Source organism: Trichosurus vulpecula, chromosome 4 (genome assembly GCF_011100635.1).
Source record: "Trichosurus vulpecula isolate mTriVul1 chromosome 4, mTriVul1.pri, whole genome shotgun sequence".
Taxonomy (NCBI): Eukaryota; Metazoa; Chordata; class Mammalia; order Diprotodontia; family Phalangeridae; genus Trichosurus; species Trichosurus vulpecula.
This window is the reverse complement of record NC_050576.1, coordinates 181,947,728-181,965,088: the sequence shown is the minus strand read 5'-3', so window position 1 is coordinate 181,965,088 and position 17,361 is coordinate 181,947,728. Positions and strand designations below refer to the sequence as shown.

General features: G+C 54.0%; 2 protein-coding genes across 7 annotated transcripts; one reads left to right on the top strand and one right to left on the bottom strand.

Annotated features, from left to right (window-relative positions):
* Positions 1–516: 516 nt before the first annotated feature.
* LOC118845885 (tubulin gamma-1 chain-like) lies at positions 517–6,521 on the top strand. Of its 3 annotated transcripts, XM_036753981.1 has the most exons (11): positions 518–660; positions 1,099–1,211; positions 1,464–1,631; positions 2,032–2,100; positions 2,418–2,497; positions 2,844–2,970; positions 3,615–3,701; positions 4,150–4,299; positions 5,375–5,527; positions 5,688–5,849; positions 6,085–6,521. In XM_036753981.1, the coding sequence occupies exons 1-11, from the start codon at positions 612–614 to the stop codon at positions 6,280–6,282; spliced, it is 1,356 nt and encodes a 451-aa protein (XP_036609876.1). In that variant the 5' UTR covers positions 518–611; the 3' UTR covers positions 6,283–6,521. The 3 variants fall into 3 exon arrangements, with proteins under 3 accessions (XP_036609878.1, XP_036609876.1, XP_036609877.1); XM_036753983.1 differs by lacking the exon at positions 4,150–4,299 and having other exon boundaries at positions 517–660; positions 6,085–6,282; XM_036753982.1 differs by having other exon boundaries at positions 543–1,211; positions 6,085–6,516.
* Positions 6,522–8,116: 1,595 nt separating this feature from the next.
* On the bottom strand, positions 8,117–16,591 carry PLEKHH3 (pleckstrin homology, MyTH4 and FERM domain containing H3). 4 transcript variants are annotated; one of them, XM_036757947.1, is made up of 13 exons: positions 15,807–16,591; positions 13,895–13,950; positions 13,364–13,443; positions 13,047–13,238; positions 12,752–12,909; positions 12,460–12,580; positions 11,650–11,956; positions 11,083–11,290; positions 10,298–10,434; positions 9,906–10,029; positions 9,192–9,647; positions 8,663–8,854; positions 8,117–8,541 (listed from the first exon to the last, which is right to left on the bottom strand). In XM_036757947.1, the coding sequence occupies exons 1-13, from the start codon at positions 15,966–15,968 to the stop codon at positions 8,398–8,400; spliced, it is 2,337 nt and encodes a 778-aa protein (XP_036613842.1). In that variant the 5' UTR covers positions 15,969–16,591; the 3' UTR covers positions 8,117–8,397. The 4 variants fall into 4 exon arrangements, with proteins under 4 accessions (XP_036613842.1, XP_036613840.1, XP_036613841.1 ...); XM_036757945.1 differs by having other exon boundaries at positions 8,145–8,541; positions 11,650–12,022; positions 15,807–16,182; XM_036757946.1 differs by having other exon boundaries at positions 8,145–8,541; positions 10,307–10,434; positions 11,650–12,022; positions 15,807–16,182.
* Positions 16,592–17,361: the final 770 nt, after the last annotated feature.

The following is a 17,361-nucleotide window of genomic DNA, read 5'->3' as shown; positions in this document are numbered from 1 at the left end:
CTCAGTTTCCTCAACTCTAAAACTTAGGAGTTAGTCTGGCTGGGCTCAGGGTCTGTTCTAGCGTCAGGGAACGCAGACGGTGGGCGGAGGGATAAGGCACAGCCCAAAGGGTGCGCAGACCTCAGGGCAGGCCAGGCCTTCCCACCCTCCTCCTCCTCAAGTACCGATGGCTCCACCTCTGCCCCTCTGTCTACACCTACCGAGTTGGAGCCGCGAACCCTAAGAGTCCGGCCTGAACCCTCTTCAGCCTCAGTCCCCAGCACGACGTTCCCACCATCGCTACTGCGCAGGCGCCGACTCTGAGACCGCGTTCTTCTGACTGCGCGTGCGTGGATCCCGGCTCCTCCAGGAGATAATTACGGTGCTGTCCAAATATACCATAGACAGGAAGGGGAAAGAATGGGGGGAGAGGGAGGAGGGGAGGGGAGAAAAGAGGCTGACACATGCGCAGTGAGTTTCCTTGAGTTTTCCCCCGGCCTCCCGAACTCGTCCAGCTTGTCGGCTTCGAGTTCGAGGCAGCTGGAAGGGCGGCTGCGTTTGGCGCATGCGCCCGGCGAGCAGCTGGCCTGCAGCCTGGCGGGCGGTGGCTCGGACGCACCAGAAACGCAGGGATGCCGCGGGAGATCATCACCTTGCAGCTGGGCCAGTGCGGCAACCAGAGTGAGAGCCGGTTCCTTGGTCATCCGGCTGATTTCCTCCGTCGGCCTGCTCTGAAATCGGCGGGGTCTTCTCTAAGTCCTTGGGAACCTGCTAGGCAGCATCCATCAGTGATCTCGATCCCGTCTGCCCTCCCCCCCCACCACCCCGGACCCAAGAATGCCGAATCCCATTCCCTGGGGTGTACCATTCCTCCTGAGGCTGGATGCCTTGTCTCCCTGACCCCAGAGGGTGACTGGTCCTATTAGGACCCAAATGCCCTGTCCTCCAGTCCTGGGGCTGTAACTGGTCCCAGCAGGACCCCGCATCCCATCTCTCAGCCCTGGTGGGGGGGAGGGAGGAGGAAGTGACTGATACCATCAGGACACATGGGTCCTATTTCACAGCCCAAAGGTGGGATTGGTCCATTCAGGGGATATTGGTATTCTGTCATACCCACAGTTGGGTTCGAATTCTGGAAACAGCTCTGCGCTGAGCATGGCATCAGCCCGGAGGGAATCGTGGAAGAATTTGCTACTGAAGGCACTGACCGAAAGGATGTCTTTTTCTATCAGGTGCCCCGCCAAGTGCACAGGGACAGAGAACTGGGCACCTAGTGGGCATAGGGGCATAAGAGGAGAAACGGGAAAGGACAGTATCTGGCCAGAGGGAAGCAAAGTGCCTGCCTTTTAAGTGGACAAGAGGTCCAAAGTAGCTGGCATAGAACAGAAAAGGGTCACATCTATAAGGGATAGAAAGGATAGAGGTTAGGCAGGTCCTGGATGATGGGGGGGGGGTCTCTTTTGTCTTCTGTTTTTCTGTGACAGGCAGATGATGAGCACTACATTCCAAGGGCTGTGCTGCTGGACCTGGAGCCGCGAGTCATCCACTCTATTCTCAACTCTCCCTATGCCAAACTCTACAATCCTGAAAATATCTATTTGTCTGAACATGGTGGAGGAGCTGGTAACAACTGGGCCAGTGGCTTCTCACAGGTACCTGATGGGGGATCACATATGGAAATTATACATGGTCATCTCTTCTGGGGATATTTCATAACCCCTCCTTAAAGCTAGGCCTCTCCTAGTAACACCTCTCCATGGGGGGGGTGGGACACATGACCCAACACATTGTTTCTCAGATGGACTTAAAAACCAAATGAGGATTTGGCCAGACCTGTAGAAAACATAGTACTATGGAAGCACAATGTGAGAGGGACAAGGGACTAAGTTGGAATTTTCTGCAATAAACTTCTCCTACTTGGGATCGACAGCTCAGGATTTTGTTACAAGGAAGTCAATTGTGTCTGAAGGAAGAGCTCTATGTACTGTGAGGAGAAATTATGGATGGATACTCTGTGTTCAAAAGCCTTTGACCTTCCCCATGTCTCTACAGGGGGAGAAGATTCATGAGGACATCTTTGATATCATAGACCGTGAGGCAGATGGCAGTGACAGCCTAGAGGTGAGGACTCCAAAAGAACCTAGTAGAAGCATAACAACATGATATGGCTGGGAGGAATGGGCAGCATCCAATGGTATCGTCTCTTGACTTGCAGGGTCTTTCTTGAGACCCCCAGAAACTTTCTTGATTTTCTAAACCTTTCCCACATCACTGGGTAGAGTTAGAAACAAGGTCTTGTTCCCTGAGGTGCTGATGCCTTCTAGAAACAGTGTTGTGTTTGGGCATGAGGCCAAGAAGCTTTGGGAAGGACCATGATTTAGGGGTCCCTCCATTTCTTACACAGAAGATGATCATCTCTCTACTCCCTCTGCATCCAGGGTTTTGTACTGTGTCACTCCATTGCTGGTGGAACTGGCTCTGGATTGGGCTCCTACCTCCTAGAACGGCTGAATGACAGGTGAGTATGTGTAGGGGTGCATCTTGTCATTTTCTGGGTGGCTGGGTAGAGAGAGAACCAAACCCCTGGTTCTTTGAGTGACCGTGGGGGCTGGCATATGCCAGCTTTATCTCGGAATAAAGGAATATCTCTTCCCTTTCCTGGTAGAGGCATTGAGGTTGGGCTGTGCCTCAGGAGTTCCTTGAAGGAAGGCTCTCCAGGAGGGGTGGGTGCTTTCTTACTTCTCCCCTTTCTCAGGGTTTCTGAGCACTCCTTTCTGGCCTCCCTTAACCCTTCCCCTCTAATACAGTCAGGGAATGTAGAGATTCAATCTTTATTAACTCTCTTCTGCATTACTGCTTCCCAGATACCCCAAGAAGCTGGTGCAGACATACTCAGTATTTCCCAACCAGGATGAGATGAGCGATGTGGTCGTGCAGCCCTATAACTCACTGCTAACCCTCAAGAGGCTGACACAGAATGCCGATTGTGTGGTGAGACTTGGGGGAGAAAAGCCAGGGCCCTCCTATGCCTACACAAAATCAATCTATCCTATCCACTGAGCCAGCTGTGCCTACCCCTCAGTAGTCACTGAATTAAAAAGTATTGATTGAGTACTCACTGGATGTTTAACATATTGGACATTCTGGGAACCGGATGGGGCAGAAGTGTAAGACTCAGCACCTCCCCTTCCCCTCCCCCTCCCCCCCTTGCCTGTAAAAAGCTTAAAATCTCATGCAGGAGGCATAATACAACAATAAAGGATATGTACAAGTATATATCTGGTGGATAGAGAACGAGGCCTGGAGTCAGGAAGACTCAACTTTCTGAGTTCAAATCCAGCCTCAGACTCTTACTGCTCTGTGACCCCTGGGCAAGTCACTTAATCCTATTTGCCTCAGTTTTCTTATCTGTAAAATGAGCTGGAGAAGGAAATGGCAAACCACTCCAGTATCTTTGCCAAGAAAACTCCAAATGGGGTCATGGAGAGTTGGACACGACTGAAAAAATGACAACTTTCAGTGAGACTTCCCCATCACCACCATGGAAGAGATCAATGTGTTTTCTGGCAGTTTGGGGAGATTTAGCCTATTCTTTAAGCAAAGCTGACTTTCCTCTGATCTCCACCCCTCCTCAGGTGGTTCTGGACAACACAGCCCTGAATCGAATTGCCACAGACAGACTGCACATCCAAAACCCATCCTTCTCCCAGATCAACCAGCTGGTGAGCCATCTCCTCCACCTACTCACATAGTTCTGCTTGATTTCAATCGTTCCATGCTGTAGGATGGTGCTAGGGTCCTTCATGATCTGTGGCCAATGCTGCAACTTTCCATTTCTCTGGCAGCTCTGCTTCTGACTTTCCAGACTTCAAAACCATGAACTGCTCCCTGTCCCCTTCAGCTTGCTTGGTCTTCCCTCATTAGAATATAAGCTCCTTGAAGGCAGGGAATCGCTTGTTATTTGTATTCTAACATACCCTTCCTCCCCCACTGCACTTAGCAGAGTGTCTGGTACCTAGTAAGTGCTTAATCAATTCTTTCTTCCCTCCCTCCCTCCTTCCTCCTTCCCTCCTTCCCTCCCTTCCTTTCTTCCTTCTTTCCTTCCTCCCTCCCTCCCTTCCTTCCTGCCTGCCTGCCTTCCTTCCTTCCTTCCTTCATTTATGGCCACAGGTGTCCACCATCATGTCGGCCAGCACCACCACCCTCCGCTACCCTGGCTACATGAACAATGACCTCATCGGCCTCATCGCCTCCCTTATCCCCACACCCAGGCTCCACTTCCTCATGACTGGCTACACCCCCCTCACCACTGACCAATCTGTAAGCAGCTGCCCTCACTCTTGACTCCCCCTCCCCTCTTGATCCCATCCTCCCCAGCATAGGTCAGGATTATTGCCCAGTAGGCAGAGACTGAGTGGGCTTGACCACTGCTGTTCTCCTCCCTGCTGGGTGCCCTGACCCTGCCTCTGGGAGCAGACCCCGGAGCCTAAGGGCTCAAATCCTGGAACAAAGTGTGTGATTCTCTCCCTCTCCCTTCCCATCCCTTCTACCTTTTTCCTTCCTGGCAGGCAGAAGGGCTACACTAGAGAGTTTGTCTTTTCCCTTCTAGTTTCTGAGTCTCAGGCCTTGGGCTGAGGAGAACTGAATCTGTGTCTTGTGCCTGGCCCCCATTCCTGGCCTACAGCGCCAAACGTAGGTAGTCTAGCCCCAGTAGATGACTGACCCCTGGATGCCCGAGGTACATCCAGGCAGAAGGAGCACTTGGGTTCAAATCTTGCCTCTGTTACTTAGTATCTATGTAACATCAGGCGTCTTTTAACCGTAGTGGGTCCCAGTTTTCTCATCTATAAGGTGAAGTTGCCAGCTCTAAATCTATTATCCTACAATACTATTAGGAAGGAAATTGGCACTTATTAAGGATCTGTGCTAAGTACTTTATAAATATCTCATTTAATTCTCACAACCCGGGAGGTAGGCACTGTCATTATCCTTGTTTTACAGTTGAGAAAACTGATACTTAGAGGTTAAATGACTTGCCAAGGATCACTCAGCCAGTAAGTGTCTTGAGGCTGAATTTGAACCCAGGTCTTCCAGACTCCAGGTCCAATGCTCTATCTGCTGTGATACCTAGCTGCCTCTATTATCTATCTACTAATACTGTGCCACAGGACAAATTGGAAATATTGGATTCCAATTGAGTCCACGTTCCCAGTCCTGAGATCTGAGCCTCCTACTACTGTGTTCTAGGCTGGGCCTGGGGGGAAGGGGTTGGGGCAGGTCACAGGAACGCTCACTCTGATATATAGTTTTGCGCAGACTGTACTAGACTCTTCCTGGCCAGCCCCGTGTCTCCTCCTGTACCCCTAGAATGGTCCCTTATAGCCTCCTACTTCAGGTGGCCAGCGTGAGGAAGACAACGGTGCTGGATGTGATGCGTCGGCTGCTACAGCCCAAGAATGTGATGGTGTCCACAGGCCGGGATCGCCAGACCAACCACTGCTACATTGCCATCCTCAACATTATCCAGGGAGAGGTGGACCCCACCCAGGTATGCAATTTCCCCCACCTAAACAACCCCCCCATCTCTCTCCACCTGATACTGCATAGAGTTAGGGAGGAGTCTCAGGGTCTTCGGGATATTCAGGGGCTGAGACCAGCAGTTGAAAGTACCTCCCTCATACCTTTATTCTCCCTCATTTATGCCTTAGGTCCACAAAAGCCTGCAAAGGATCCGGGAACGAAAGTTAGCCAACTTTATCCCTTGGGGCCCAGCAAGCATCCAGGTGGCACTATCTCGGAAGTCACCCTATCTGCCGTCTGCCCACCGAGTCAGTGGACTCATGATGGCCAACCACACCAGCATCAGTTCTGTGAGTCTAATCTAGCCCTCTTCTTCTGCCCATACCCATTTCCTCCCATGAGTCTGTTTCAAGCTGTCTTTCCCACCTCACTTCCTCCACCCTAAATGTGTCTCGTACTGCTTCCTAAATTATGGGAGAAGGGAGAACAAGATAACTTCAGTCCCACCCTAACCAACCTCCCAGACCAAGACCATGCTGTCCACTTATTTCTCTGTGCCCCTTCATCCACCACTCCCCATCCCAGCTGTTTGAGAGCACATGCCACCAGTATGATAAACTTCGGAAGCGAGAGGCCTTCCTGGAGCAGTTCCGCAAGGAGGACATCTTCAAGGAGAACTTCGATGAGCTGGACACGTCCAGGGAGATTGTGCAGCAGCTCATTGACGAGTATCATGCTGCCACTAGACCCGACTACATCTCCTGGGGTACCCAGGAACAGTGACCTCCTGATTGCTCCAAGGACAGCGGCCCTTACATTTCACAGATTTTAACATATGTGTCATTGTGATCTAGTCTCCATTTGATTCCTTCAGAGACCTTGAGCTCCAGCATGGATACATCAACTTTTTCCATTCACCACACCCTTCCCCCTTAAGGATGAACATAGGAAAAACCTAATAGTATGATTACGTAGTCTCTTTTTGTGTTGACCATCTCCAATAAAATTCTAAATGAGAACTATGAGGTGTCCATCTGTGGGCTTTGCAGGAGGGGTCTTTGGGTCCTGTCTTTTCTGTAGTGGAAAAGCATTGGGTTTGTATTCAAAAGCCCACTATTTGAAATCTAAACTCTGGGTGAGGTTGGGCAAGTTCTTCCCCCTTTCTAAGCCTCAGTTTCCTCGTATGTAACATAGAACTGGCCTTGACCAAGCACAGAATTTTTTTAAGAGAGGGCAGCTCCATTGCCACCTAGTCGAGCCTTCAGAAAAGAATCCCCACTAGAATATAACCAACAAATGTTCATCCAGCCTTTGGCTGATGACTTCTAATGAAGGAAATCCCCTACCTTTCGATATGGCCCATTCCCCTTTTGGATAGCTAGAATTGTTAGAAGGTTTTATTTTATGTCAAACCTAATTTGCCTCTGCAGTTTCTATCCGCTGCTCCTATTTGTATCTTCTTAGGTCAAACAACAAATTTAATCCTCCTTTTACAAAAAAGCCTTTCAAGTACCAAAACTCTCCCTAACCCTCTAGCTGCTTCTTCTCCAGGCTCAGCATCCTCAGAATTCTTTCAATTGATCTTCATGTGTCAAGTCCTTAAGGTTTCCTCTAACTATAAATTCTATAAGCCATTGATTCTGTGGGGACAAGGATGTGGACAACGTGGGAGTAAGCAAGAATGGGTTAAGTAAGAGGCAGCCAGCTGAGCCTACCTCAATTTGATCTTCAAGCTCTAGGTAAACAAAGAGACTGGGGTATCTCCTTCCTTCGTAAAGACTCCTGCCTTTGGCCTAGCAAGGAATAAGAGGAAAAGGTGGCAGGCACAGTGGATAGAATGCCAGGCCTGGAGTCAGGAAGATTGGCCAAATCTGGCCTCAGACAGTCACTAGCTGCATGACCGTGGGCAAGTCACTTAACTCTTGCCTCAGTTTCCTCATCTGTCAAATGGAGAAGGGAATGCCAAGCCACTCCAGTATCTTTGCCAAGAAAACCTCAAATGGGGCCAAGAAGACTGGAACACAACTGAACAACAACAAAGGGAGAAGGGCTGATCACACACTAAGCAGACTTCCTTTCACTGATGGGGCTACCCACTGTGTCCTCATCCATGGCTTTGACACTCCTTCCCAATCTCGAGTGCTTCCCTTTACCATATGGTGTTAGTGCTGCCCTGACCTTCTTTCTAAAAAGGAGAGAGCAGAGGTGCTAGAGATGGACCAGCAGGGATGCTAGTCATGATCACGGGGTGTGGGCAGAGACCGGACACCTGTGCAGGAATTTGAAAGTGTCGATGCTAGTGACTCAGCCTCCCTCCAGCCTCAAGGACGCCAAAATATCGCCCCCACACCACGAGGAGAGGGGAAGAGGAAGTAATTATCAGCTTCTGTCATGGTCCTATTGCTCCACCCACTACCCTTGGGCTGCATCTTGGCCTGTTGGGGGTTAAAGACAGAAGGTCAAGATGGGTGGTGTCCCAGTGGTGTCCAGGCTCCTGGCAAAAACCCAGAAAACGGGGGTGGGAGGTGGAGCCTGATCCCAGGGGAGTAACTGTGGGCCACAGTTTGAGCTAAGGTAGTCACGGGCTGCTGACATCACTCTCATAGGAAGACTCTGTGTAAATAAAGATTTTTTTTCTTTTCTTCTACAAATAAATTAAGAAACATACTAGAAAATTGTCCGTGCCTGTCAAAATCCTGGCCCCTGGGTACAGGGGAAGGAGATGACAAGGGGGCCCTGTCCCTGCAGGGCTAGTGTGTGTGGTAGGGTGAGTCAGTGGTTCTCGAAATCCCAGAGCAGTCCAAAACCCAGGTACTGTGATAGATGTTCATGTATGGGCAAGCCATGATTCCATCACTGCCTTGAGTCTTGCAGCTGCTAATGACCAAAACATCCAGATTATACTTGGTGGTCATCAAGGCCTGGATTCTGGCTGACAGGGGAGGGTGTGGTTGGCAGCTCTAGTGGGGTGACAACGTTGCAGGATCTGTCAGGAGTGGAGCTGGCCAGGTAGGCATTCACTAGGTGCACGATCTCTTCCACCTTGAGAAAATTAGAAAGTGAAAGACGTTAGATGCATAGGTAGGTCATTAATCCCATCTTTCTGTACTCCCATCTCTTGGCTATTTTTACACCCCCTTTTTTCCTTCCACTTCCAATTTACCTGGGGGCTCTGTAGGAGCAGCTGGCTGTCCCCAACCTTTAGTGCCAGAGTATGTGGTCCAGTCAGCTGGCAGGCAGCCACATGGCCATAGCTGACACTGTGGATGGGCTCAGTCTCCCCCGGTCGAGATAGGGACATGGTCTTGGCCCCCACACCAAGGCAGAGCTGCTGTGGGACACCACCCCCAGTCTCCTGGTGGACAAAAGAAGGGAGTAAAATCAAGGAAGAGGGAACTCTTCACTCAGAGGGGGAGCAGGAAAATGGCTGTGTTTAGAAGGTGACAGATCCAAGGAAGAAGCAATCCCCATTTAAATGGAGAGGGCTCCTATAGGAGGGTGGGTACCCAAGGGCAGTAGTATTCTGGGGACAGAGGACTTTTTGCTTGTCCTCCCCCTTTTATGAAGGAAAGGGCATTCCTGGAAAGTGGGTACTGGGCACCCATGGGACTCTGGTGGGAGAGAGGGAGTCGTGAAAAAAGTAGAAGAGATCTGAGTGAACTTCAGGTGTTTCCTCCACCCTCTCTTCTCACCGTGCTCAGTTCCAGGACGTCATACCGGGCAGCACCGAAACCTGGACACTGTGCAGCTAGAGCCAAGTAGGTAGCCATCGCCTCGGCCTGGCCCATTCCCCGCAGCTGCTTCCACCCTCCCAGGACAGCCGCAGCAGCCCCAGCGCCTCCCCCATCGCGGGCCCCGGGACCCCCACTCCGGACCACGCCCCCGCGCCTTGCCCGCTCTGCCCTCCTCTTGGCTAAGCCTGGACTCCAGAGCGCCCCGGCCAGCAGGGCGGCAGTAGGAGGAGCTCTAGGGGCTGGGCGGGGTGGGGTCTCTCGAGTCAGGGCTGAAGCGGGCAGCAGGCGGTCTAGACGAGGAAGAGGAGCCAGAGGTGAGAAGTCATGGTGTAGACTTTGTAGGCGCAGGGCGGCCAAGGCCCTCAGCGTGTCCTCCGGCGGGGGCGGCCGGCCCCGCAACAGCAGAGCGTGGGCCTGTAGAGGTGACACCCGTGAGGGGGTGGTGAAGACAATTTGGGGGTGAGGGGGATAACGGGGCATCTAGGAGGCAGAGGGAGCCCAAGAAGCAAAGCATAGCAGGGGTGACGACGTGGGCAAAATGGACAGCCAGCTAATGGGGAACTTGGGGAAGGATTCAGAGTGTGTGTGTGTGTGTGTGTGTGTGTGTGTGTGTGTGTGTGTGTCCGTCTGCGCTCGCTCACGCGTGCGGTGCCGAGATTCAAGGATCCACACCTGCTCAAATAGGAAAGGTAGTTCATGCCCGTCTGGAGGCAGCCCCTCAGGATGCAGAGGTCCGTGTAGACGCAAACACAGCCTCCAGCCCGAATCTGGAGATTCTGCCTCCTCTGCAGTCAAACTGCGAAGCAGAGAAACAGACAACCAAGGGCTTAGGCGGAGGAGTCCAGAGGACCCCAGACTCTCAGAGTAACAAAGCCAGGAGTGGGGGCAAGGGGAGGAGCCTGGATTGGATGGAGGGTGGTGGGGTGGTAAATGTGGAATTGAAGGAGTAGCTAGTGGTTTCGAGAAGGGAGTGGTCCAGCGAAGGCGGGGAAGGGAAGGTTGTGATTGTAAGGAGGGGTGAGGACTGGAAAAGGCAAATGCTAGGACGAGCACTGGACATTTACTTCTCAAACCTGGTGAGCACGTCAGCCACTAGGGCACCTCCTGCCAGGGCCCGCTCCTGGGAGCCCCTCTGCTCGTAGAGTGCGAAGGCGTTGCGGCTCCGAGCCAAGCCTAACCGCCCCACAAGCTCCCGCGCCACCTGGTGGGGGGTAAGGGAAGCGAAGAGAGGTGGGCAAATGTCTTACCCCAACCCAGGGCCAGGGAGTCGAACATCATTAACTCCCTCATTTCACAGAAAAATAAACTGAGACCCCAGAAGAGTTAAGTGACTAGACCAGGATCACACAAGGTATTTAAGAGGCAGAGACGGGACTACTCTTTCTTCACTTCACCTAACCTCCCCAATCTCGGAGATCAGAAGTCCTGGGCTCACCTGACTGTCGAATGGAAATAGTGTGAAAAGCCATAGGTTCATAGATTTATACTGGGAAAAGAGCTTAAAAGTGATTTAGTACAAATTCTCTCCATTTTTCAGATGAGATAACTGAGGCCAAGAGACACAGAGACAGAGACAGAGAAAGACAGAGACAGAGACACACACGGCAAGACACATACACAGAGAGTACCAGCTAGTAAATGGTAGAACCCAAATCTTAAAAATCTATTCAGTTGACCTGGGGGGGAGGGGGGCGAGTCCCCGGACCTCAGGTTTAGAACTCTTACACCACCTCTAAGGTTCCTTCCAATTAGGCACTTCATGAGTGTATAACTTAAAGGTGTCTGTTTCCTGTTGAGTTAAGGGGTTAACAAGGGTTCCATAGTCATGGAACGCTGTCCCAACACTCACCTCTGATGCGGTAGTGTGTGAGTCGATGGCCACGCTGCAGGCTCCTGCTCCTGGACAGTGCACAGTACACAGAAGCTCCTGACGCTGGCTGAGAGCTGAGATCTCTGCCAAAGACGGCACCAGCTCCCTTCCCCGAGTCCGCCCCAGAGCCTTCCTGATGAAACGTGTATACTCAGCCAGCTCGGTGTCAGGGAATGCTTTCTCTGTCCTGGGAAGGATATTCAGGCTCAGAGCACTAGCAGGTATCCCCTCCTTGCCCATAGGGACCCTTCACCCATTCTGTGCCCTCCAGCCTGCAGCCTTCGTGGTCTTCCCTCATCCTGGACATTCCCGTTTCTCTAAACTTCCTGTCCCCTTTCTCCCCAACTTTCCTTCCCTGACACCCTCCTCCACATTCCCCACACCTTAATATGACACTATTTCGTGGGGGCTAGATTCTTGTTCCAAGATTAGATGAGTGCCCCCACCTTAAGGGTCCCCTTCCATTCACCCCTCATTGTATCTCTATGGTACTCATCATTCTCTGGCTGCCCCTCCCTGTCCTCAGTCACTTTCTTCCGCCCTCACCTCTCCAGGTGCCCCAGCAGATGTCCCCGAACGGCTCCCCCAGGTCGGAAGGTGCAGCTCATGCAGCAGAGTAGCTGCCAGTATCGCAGGGCAGCCGGGCTGTTAGGGGCGGGGGACTCTGGCGGCCCTGCAGGGCCCGAAGTCTGCTTGGCCAGCTGCAAGAAGAGTTCGTCCTGGAGCGCCGGCAGGTCCCGGCAGGTCTGGAGCACGCCCTGCATTAGCGGCCCGGGGCGCCGCGCCCCCTCTAGGGCCTGCAGGGCCAAGAACAGCCGTACCGCCTCCTCTCGAAGCGGCGCATAGCCGGGACCTGGTGGGGAAGTGATGGGGGTTGGGGGTGGGGAGGTTGAAGGAGGATCAGACTGGGCTTGGGGACCTATAGGAGGAAACACAAGGGGTCCGAAGGAATGCAGGGTGAAGTCGGGAACAAACTACACAGGACTGAAGGGGTGACACCCTAAAAGAAATCAATTATTCCCAGTGAACTATAATAATAATAATTCAATATTTACAAAGCAGTTTCCTAGCATCTCTGTGAGTTAGGCAGAGAGAGTACTATCATCCTCGTTTTACAGATGAAGAAACTGGAGCTTAGAGTTTAAGTGGCTTGCCCGTGGACAACACAGGTAAGAAGTGTTGCAGACAGAATTCAAGGCCAGAGTTTTCCATTATGCTTTGTAACTTCTCTTTTCCAGGGATGTCCATTTAATTTCCATTCTTGATGCCCCAACTGTGGAGTGCCATCTTTTTTTTTGGCGGGGGGGGGGGGTATATTTCCCTGTCTCCCACTCCTTGAAGCCCTAACCTGCTCACCTGGAGGGCCAACCCCATAGGGCAGAGGCAAGAGTGGGGCATAAAGGGCGCTGCTTGTGTGCCTCAGGATCGGATTCCGCCGATAAATCAGGGCCACAGCCTCAGAGTCTCCGCCACTCTCCTGGGGAGATGGGAGAAAGAAATGGATCATTTGATGGGTGCGGCATGGGGTGGGGGTGGGGGAGCGGTCACTATGACCCTTCCCTAATCTCTCTATTTGGCCTCTACAACCCGATATTATTCTCGCTCTGGTATGACAATATACCCTCCTCTTATCCAGATTCTCCCATACCTGAATATCCCGAAGTAGAAGCTGGGTGGGGGTTTCTAGGGGCGCCTTCCCTGCAATCACGCTCCGAAGTGCTGCACCCCAGCGAGCAGCCTCGGCTAGCCGAGAAGAGCAGAGCCGGACACTGTGTTTTCGTCCTGACACTGTCACTGACCAGAGGCCTGAGGGAGGAGGGCAAAGAAGGATCACCACCCACTCGCCCTTCATCGAAGAGTGCTGGGGAGCGACGAGGGAAGGGTCCTTAGGGAAAGGAGCACTTTGTTTGGTAGGCGGAAAGCGTCAATCTTAAAAGTCTCACCGGTTTCCTTGGGCTTTCGCTCAGGGCCCGACACAGAACACAGACTGGTCAAGACCAGGCTCCCGAGCCGCCGAGCCCCCCTTCCACTCCCACTGAACTGATCCAAGGAGTCACGAGTGAGCACGAACCAGGCCCTGCGGGGGGGCAGCCAGGGCCGGGCCCCGCCTCCCCGAGGCTCCCGCTGCAGCCAACCTGGTGGGAAGGGAAGGAAAGAAAGAAGAGAAATCAGAAGGATGGGAATTCGCTGTTGGGGTGTTGAGAGTTCACACTTGGGAATGTTGAAGTGGAAGTTCCTACTGATGGAGGGGATCCCCCACCTTTGACGATGATGTCTGGCTCCTCTTCAGGGGGACCCCGCTCTGGTATAAGGCTTCTCGTCTCCTCTGAGCCCTGCAGCCTAGAAAAGGGGAAAGGAGCGAGTACGTCTGAGAAACTCCCAACTCCCAGAAAGAGGTCGCACCTAATCCAATCAGATCCCATCCAGACTCAGTGTTCCCTTGGCACGAAAAGGATCTGGAATTCCCGTAGTGGGCGGGAGGAGGGGGCGGAGACGGCAATGTCTCAATCCGAGTCCCTCCCCTCCCAGGCTATGGGAACCGCTAGGCAGTTCTGACCTCGATCCAGAAATAGCTCAGACCACCAGCCCCCCCTCTATGTCCCCTGCCAGACCGCCTCCCTTACTACCCACCCCCCTCCCGGACCCTAGCCAAACCACAGCGTCCGGCTTGGAGCCGTTTCCTTATTGCCTAACCCGGTGGGAGGGTGAGGACCAAGAGGAGTGGGGGTCTCGGGCATCAGACACCTTGGAAAGATAAAGTGGGAGGACAGCGCGAAAGGAAAGCGCTTACCTGTCTGAGCCCTGCCCGCTTCTCCCGGGCTGCGTTAGCGTCACCTCCAGTGGGCCCTGCAGCGATGGGAAAGAGATGCCGAGGGATCAGAGGCCTGGCTATACCGCATCCCTAGACTTTGCCTCAGAGGCTCCACAAGTTAAGGGATTAACCAACGAGAAGTACGTGGATACCGCTTCTCCCCGGGTAGTCCGGAAATGGAGCTCCTCTGCTCCCCCCCTCCCTTCAGTCAGAATGTGTTACAGTCGTGGGGTCTGGAGTGGGACAATAAAGAAAATGTTTAGCCCACTTTGCTCTGTATCCTTCTAAGATATATTCAAATACCCCATTACCAATCTTCCCTTCCCTCGCTCTGAATAGGTCGGTGCAAGCTGCTGGTCGACCCCAGAGAAGGGGAAGAAGACAGAGAAGGGAAAAGGGACTCCTTCAAATAACGCTTCGAGCGTCCCTTATTTCTCCCAACCATGGCCCAGGCCTGGGAAGGGTTCCTCTACTGGGGGCACCTCGGGGGACTGCGCGCATTGGGGTGGGACACTAGTAGTCCCCTTTCCCTCCCGATGAGCCTGGGCTTCTAGCTCACCGGCCCAGGACACCTCCCCTGGTTGTCCACCAGCTTCTTGGCGCTTCTGTTAAGACAGGAGCTCCAGAGAGAGTCCATAAACCCGCCCGGGAAACTCGCCAAGCGGGAACCGCGCCACGGTACCAGTGCGCCCCGGGCCGGGCAGCAGTGAGAGAAAGGAGGGAGGGGGAAAGGAGGACGGAAAGGGGTGGGAGGGGGACCTGGGACACCTGTCCTCAGAGCTCTAGGGGGTGGAGGGTGGAGGAGGGGGGAGGCGAAAAGAGACGACCCTATCCGGGCTTAGGGACTTCTGGTTCGATCCTCTCTGAGATTGCTTATGTCCCCTTTCCTTCTAGGATGACCCTTTCCTTCTAAGGTTCTGGGTGGGTATCTCAGCAGCGACTTGGGTGGGGGGGAGCACAACCTTGCCCTCAGTTCGCAACCTCTCTCTCTCTGTCTCTCTCTCCCCTCTCCACCCCCTGTCACTCCCCGCCCCTCTATATTTATCCTCCCTCCGCCTCCGCCAGGTGCTGGCGCCGGCCCCGCGGTGCAACCCGCCCCACCCGGGCACTCAGCCACAGGGCCTGACGGGGACCCCAGGGAGGGTGGGAAGGAAACACTGAGGAGAATGGGAAAGACTGCTCGGACCCCCATTGTAGAAGGAAGACTCGGTTATGTCCGTGGTATGGGAGTGAAGATTCATAGCCTACCCACTCCTTGCCTCAGTTTCCCCACGTGGAAAGAGAGTCAAGTGTCTTCCCTCATTCCCTGGAGGTTTTCTACCGAGGGGGAGGGGGAAGAAGGAAAGCTCTGTACCTGGTGGACGAAGAGTGTTCAAGGGTCCATTTCAGTAGGATCCTAACCCACAACACAAAACTCAATCTCAGGTTCCCTCCTACCCCGACTAGTTCCCCCAAGGGAATCGCTGTCTCTGGCTCCAGCCCTGGCAGGCAGGGAGAGGAGCGGACTCAGGAGTCCGAGTCACCCAGCCGGACTCTCCACATTCCTCTGTGCTGGCGGAGGCGGAAGGAGACGGGACGGGACGCGGGCCAGGAGGCGAAGGGAGAGGCCGGGCCAGGCAGGGCCACGCGTGACGCCTCCCCTGCCTCTGGGCCCCAGCAGGTGGACAGCGCCCCAGAGTGCAGCGTGGGGCGGTCAGAAAGGTCCCGCCTGGGGTTGCCCCTCTGCCCCCGAGAGGGAAAAGGAGAGAAACCCTAGGTCTGGGAAAGAAGATTCCCTTCCCCCGCCCACTTTGGCCTCTAGAAGGAACCGGGATGGCACCAGGGTCTGGAGGAGTAGGGAAAGACGCCTGGATGGAGAGAAAGAATAGAACTGCAGGCCTCCCGAACTTACCCTCCCGCAGGTCACCGAACCCGGGGTCCTGAGCTCAAAGGTCTCCTCGTCTTCGTCCTCGTCTGCGTCGCCGCCAAGCTCTCCGTCCCCGTAGTCCCTCCGCAGTAGAGTGAAGCCCCGACGGCAGCAAAGGAGCCACCAGAGCCCCCCCGGGAGAGGCATCCGGACAGCAGGGGGCTCGGGGGCGCAGGCGGCTGCGTCGAGCCGCAGGAGGGGTGGGTGGTTGGGGGTGGGGAGTCGCGGAAACAGTCAGGTCGTGGGACTTGGGCCAAGAAAGAAGGAGGCAGCGTGCGGGGCCAGGAGAGGCGGAGGTATAGCGCAGGGTCTGAGGTTGGGGTGCAGTAGGACTCTATCCAGAGCCTGAGAGAGATTCAGTGTCTGGGGCCGGGGTGGGGGGGGGGGGGGAACGACACTCCAGGCCGGGGAGGGGGGGAGGAGGTAGCAATGTCCGGGGCTGGGAAGTAGTGTCCGTTGTAGTGTCCGGCCCAGTGGGGGGCAGTGTCCGGTGCGGTGTCCAAAGTGGGCAGTTATCCAAGCTCCGGGGAGGGTCGTGTCCGGTGCAGCGTCCGGTGTCCGGGGCCCGGGCCGCGCGCGCTGCGCTCCCTGCAGCCCCGGGACTGGCGCGCGGGGGGGCGCGAGCAAAGCGCCTGGGCTCCGCCCCCCCGCGCGATTCTTTTTTGCCGCCCCCCCCCCTTCCCTTCTTTTTTCTCTCCTCCCCTCTCCCTGAACAAGGCAGGGTCTGGATATCGTCACAGACTCTTCCGACCAATTCCAGTGCCTGGCGCCGGGAGCTTCAGCCAATTGGATGATGGAGGTAGCGGCGGGTTGCATCATGTGCCCCCTGGCTTAGTGACAGCCAGGAGGGGCGGGCTAAGGCGAGAGAGAGAGAGAGAGAGAGAGAGAGAGAGAGAGAGAGAGAGAGAGAGAGAGAGAGAGAGAGAGAGAGAGAGAGAGAGAGAGAGAGAGAGAGAGAGAGAGAGAGAGAGAGAGAGAGAGAGAGAAGGAGCAAAGAGATGTTAACCACGCCCCGGTCTCTGAGGTCCTGAGAGGGGTGTTCGAAGCCAAGACAGCCCCGCCTCCACGCTCTCCTTTTAACCCTTTAACTTCCTTCCCAAAGAGCTTGAACTTGATGGGGAGGGGGGGGCGCGAAAGGTGATGGACTCAGGATGTAGATTGAGATATGTATTTTTTGGACAAGACCAACGAGGAATTTGTTTATGCATATTTTTCATTATGCATACTCGTTACAAGGGTGTTGTTTTTTTTTTTTTTCCCAGGTGGGGAAGGGAGGTGAGGGAGAGGTTTTTTTCGTGGAAAAAATAAAATGACAAGCTGAAAAAAAATCCTGGGAAAAGGCCCTTCTTGGAGTAGATTCTCCAGTGGCAGGGGGATAAGGCTCTTGGGGGACAAAAGCTAGGTAGCCTAGAGGGAGTTCAGGGTACTTTTCTCTGGCCCCACGAGATCTGTGCCTTGGTCCCCAGGGCAGATGTGGGAAAGCTTTCTCGGGACTCGGGCCGGCCTAAGTGGGAAGGTTGTTTCCCTCGATCTTCTCTAG

Bases quoted from the DNA above. Each gene is read 5' to 3' on its own strand.
- LOC118845885 (XM_036753982.1), top strand. From the start codon at position 1,026: ATGGGTCCTATTTCACAGCCCAAAGGTGGGATTGGTCCATTCAGGGGA. The intron at 2,498-2,843 runs GTGAGTATGTGT...ACTGCTTCCCAG, and splicing joins CTAGAACGGCTGAATGACAG to ATACCCCAAGAAGCTGGTGC. The intron at 5,528-5,687 runs GTATGCAATTTC...TTTATGCCTTAG, and splicing joins GAGAGGTGGACCCCACCCAG to GTCCACAAAAGCCTGCAAAG.
- PLEKHH3 (XM_036757945.1), bottom strand. From the start codon at position 15,968: ATGCCTCTCCCGGGGGGGCTCTGGTGGCTCCTTTGCTGCCGTCGGGGC. The intron at 13,444-13,894 runs GTAAGCGCTTTC...CCCCTTTTCTAG, and splicing joins AGCGGGCAGGGCTCAGACAG to GCTGCAGGGCTCAGAGGAGA. The intron at 12,023-12,459 runs GTGAGCAGGTTA...TTCCTCCTATAG, and splicing joins CTATGGGGTTGGCCCTCCAG to GTCCCCAAGCCCAGTCTGAT.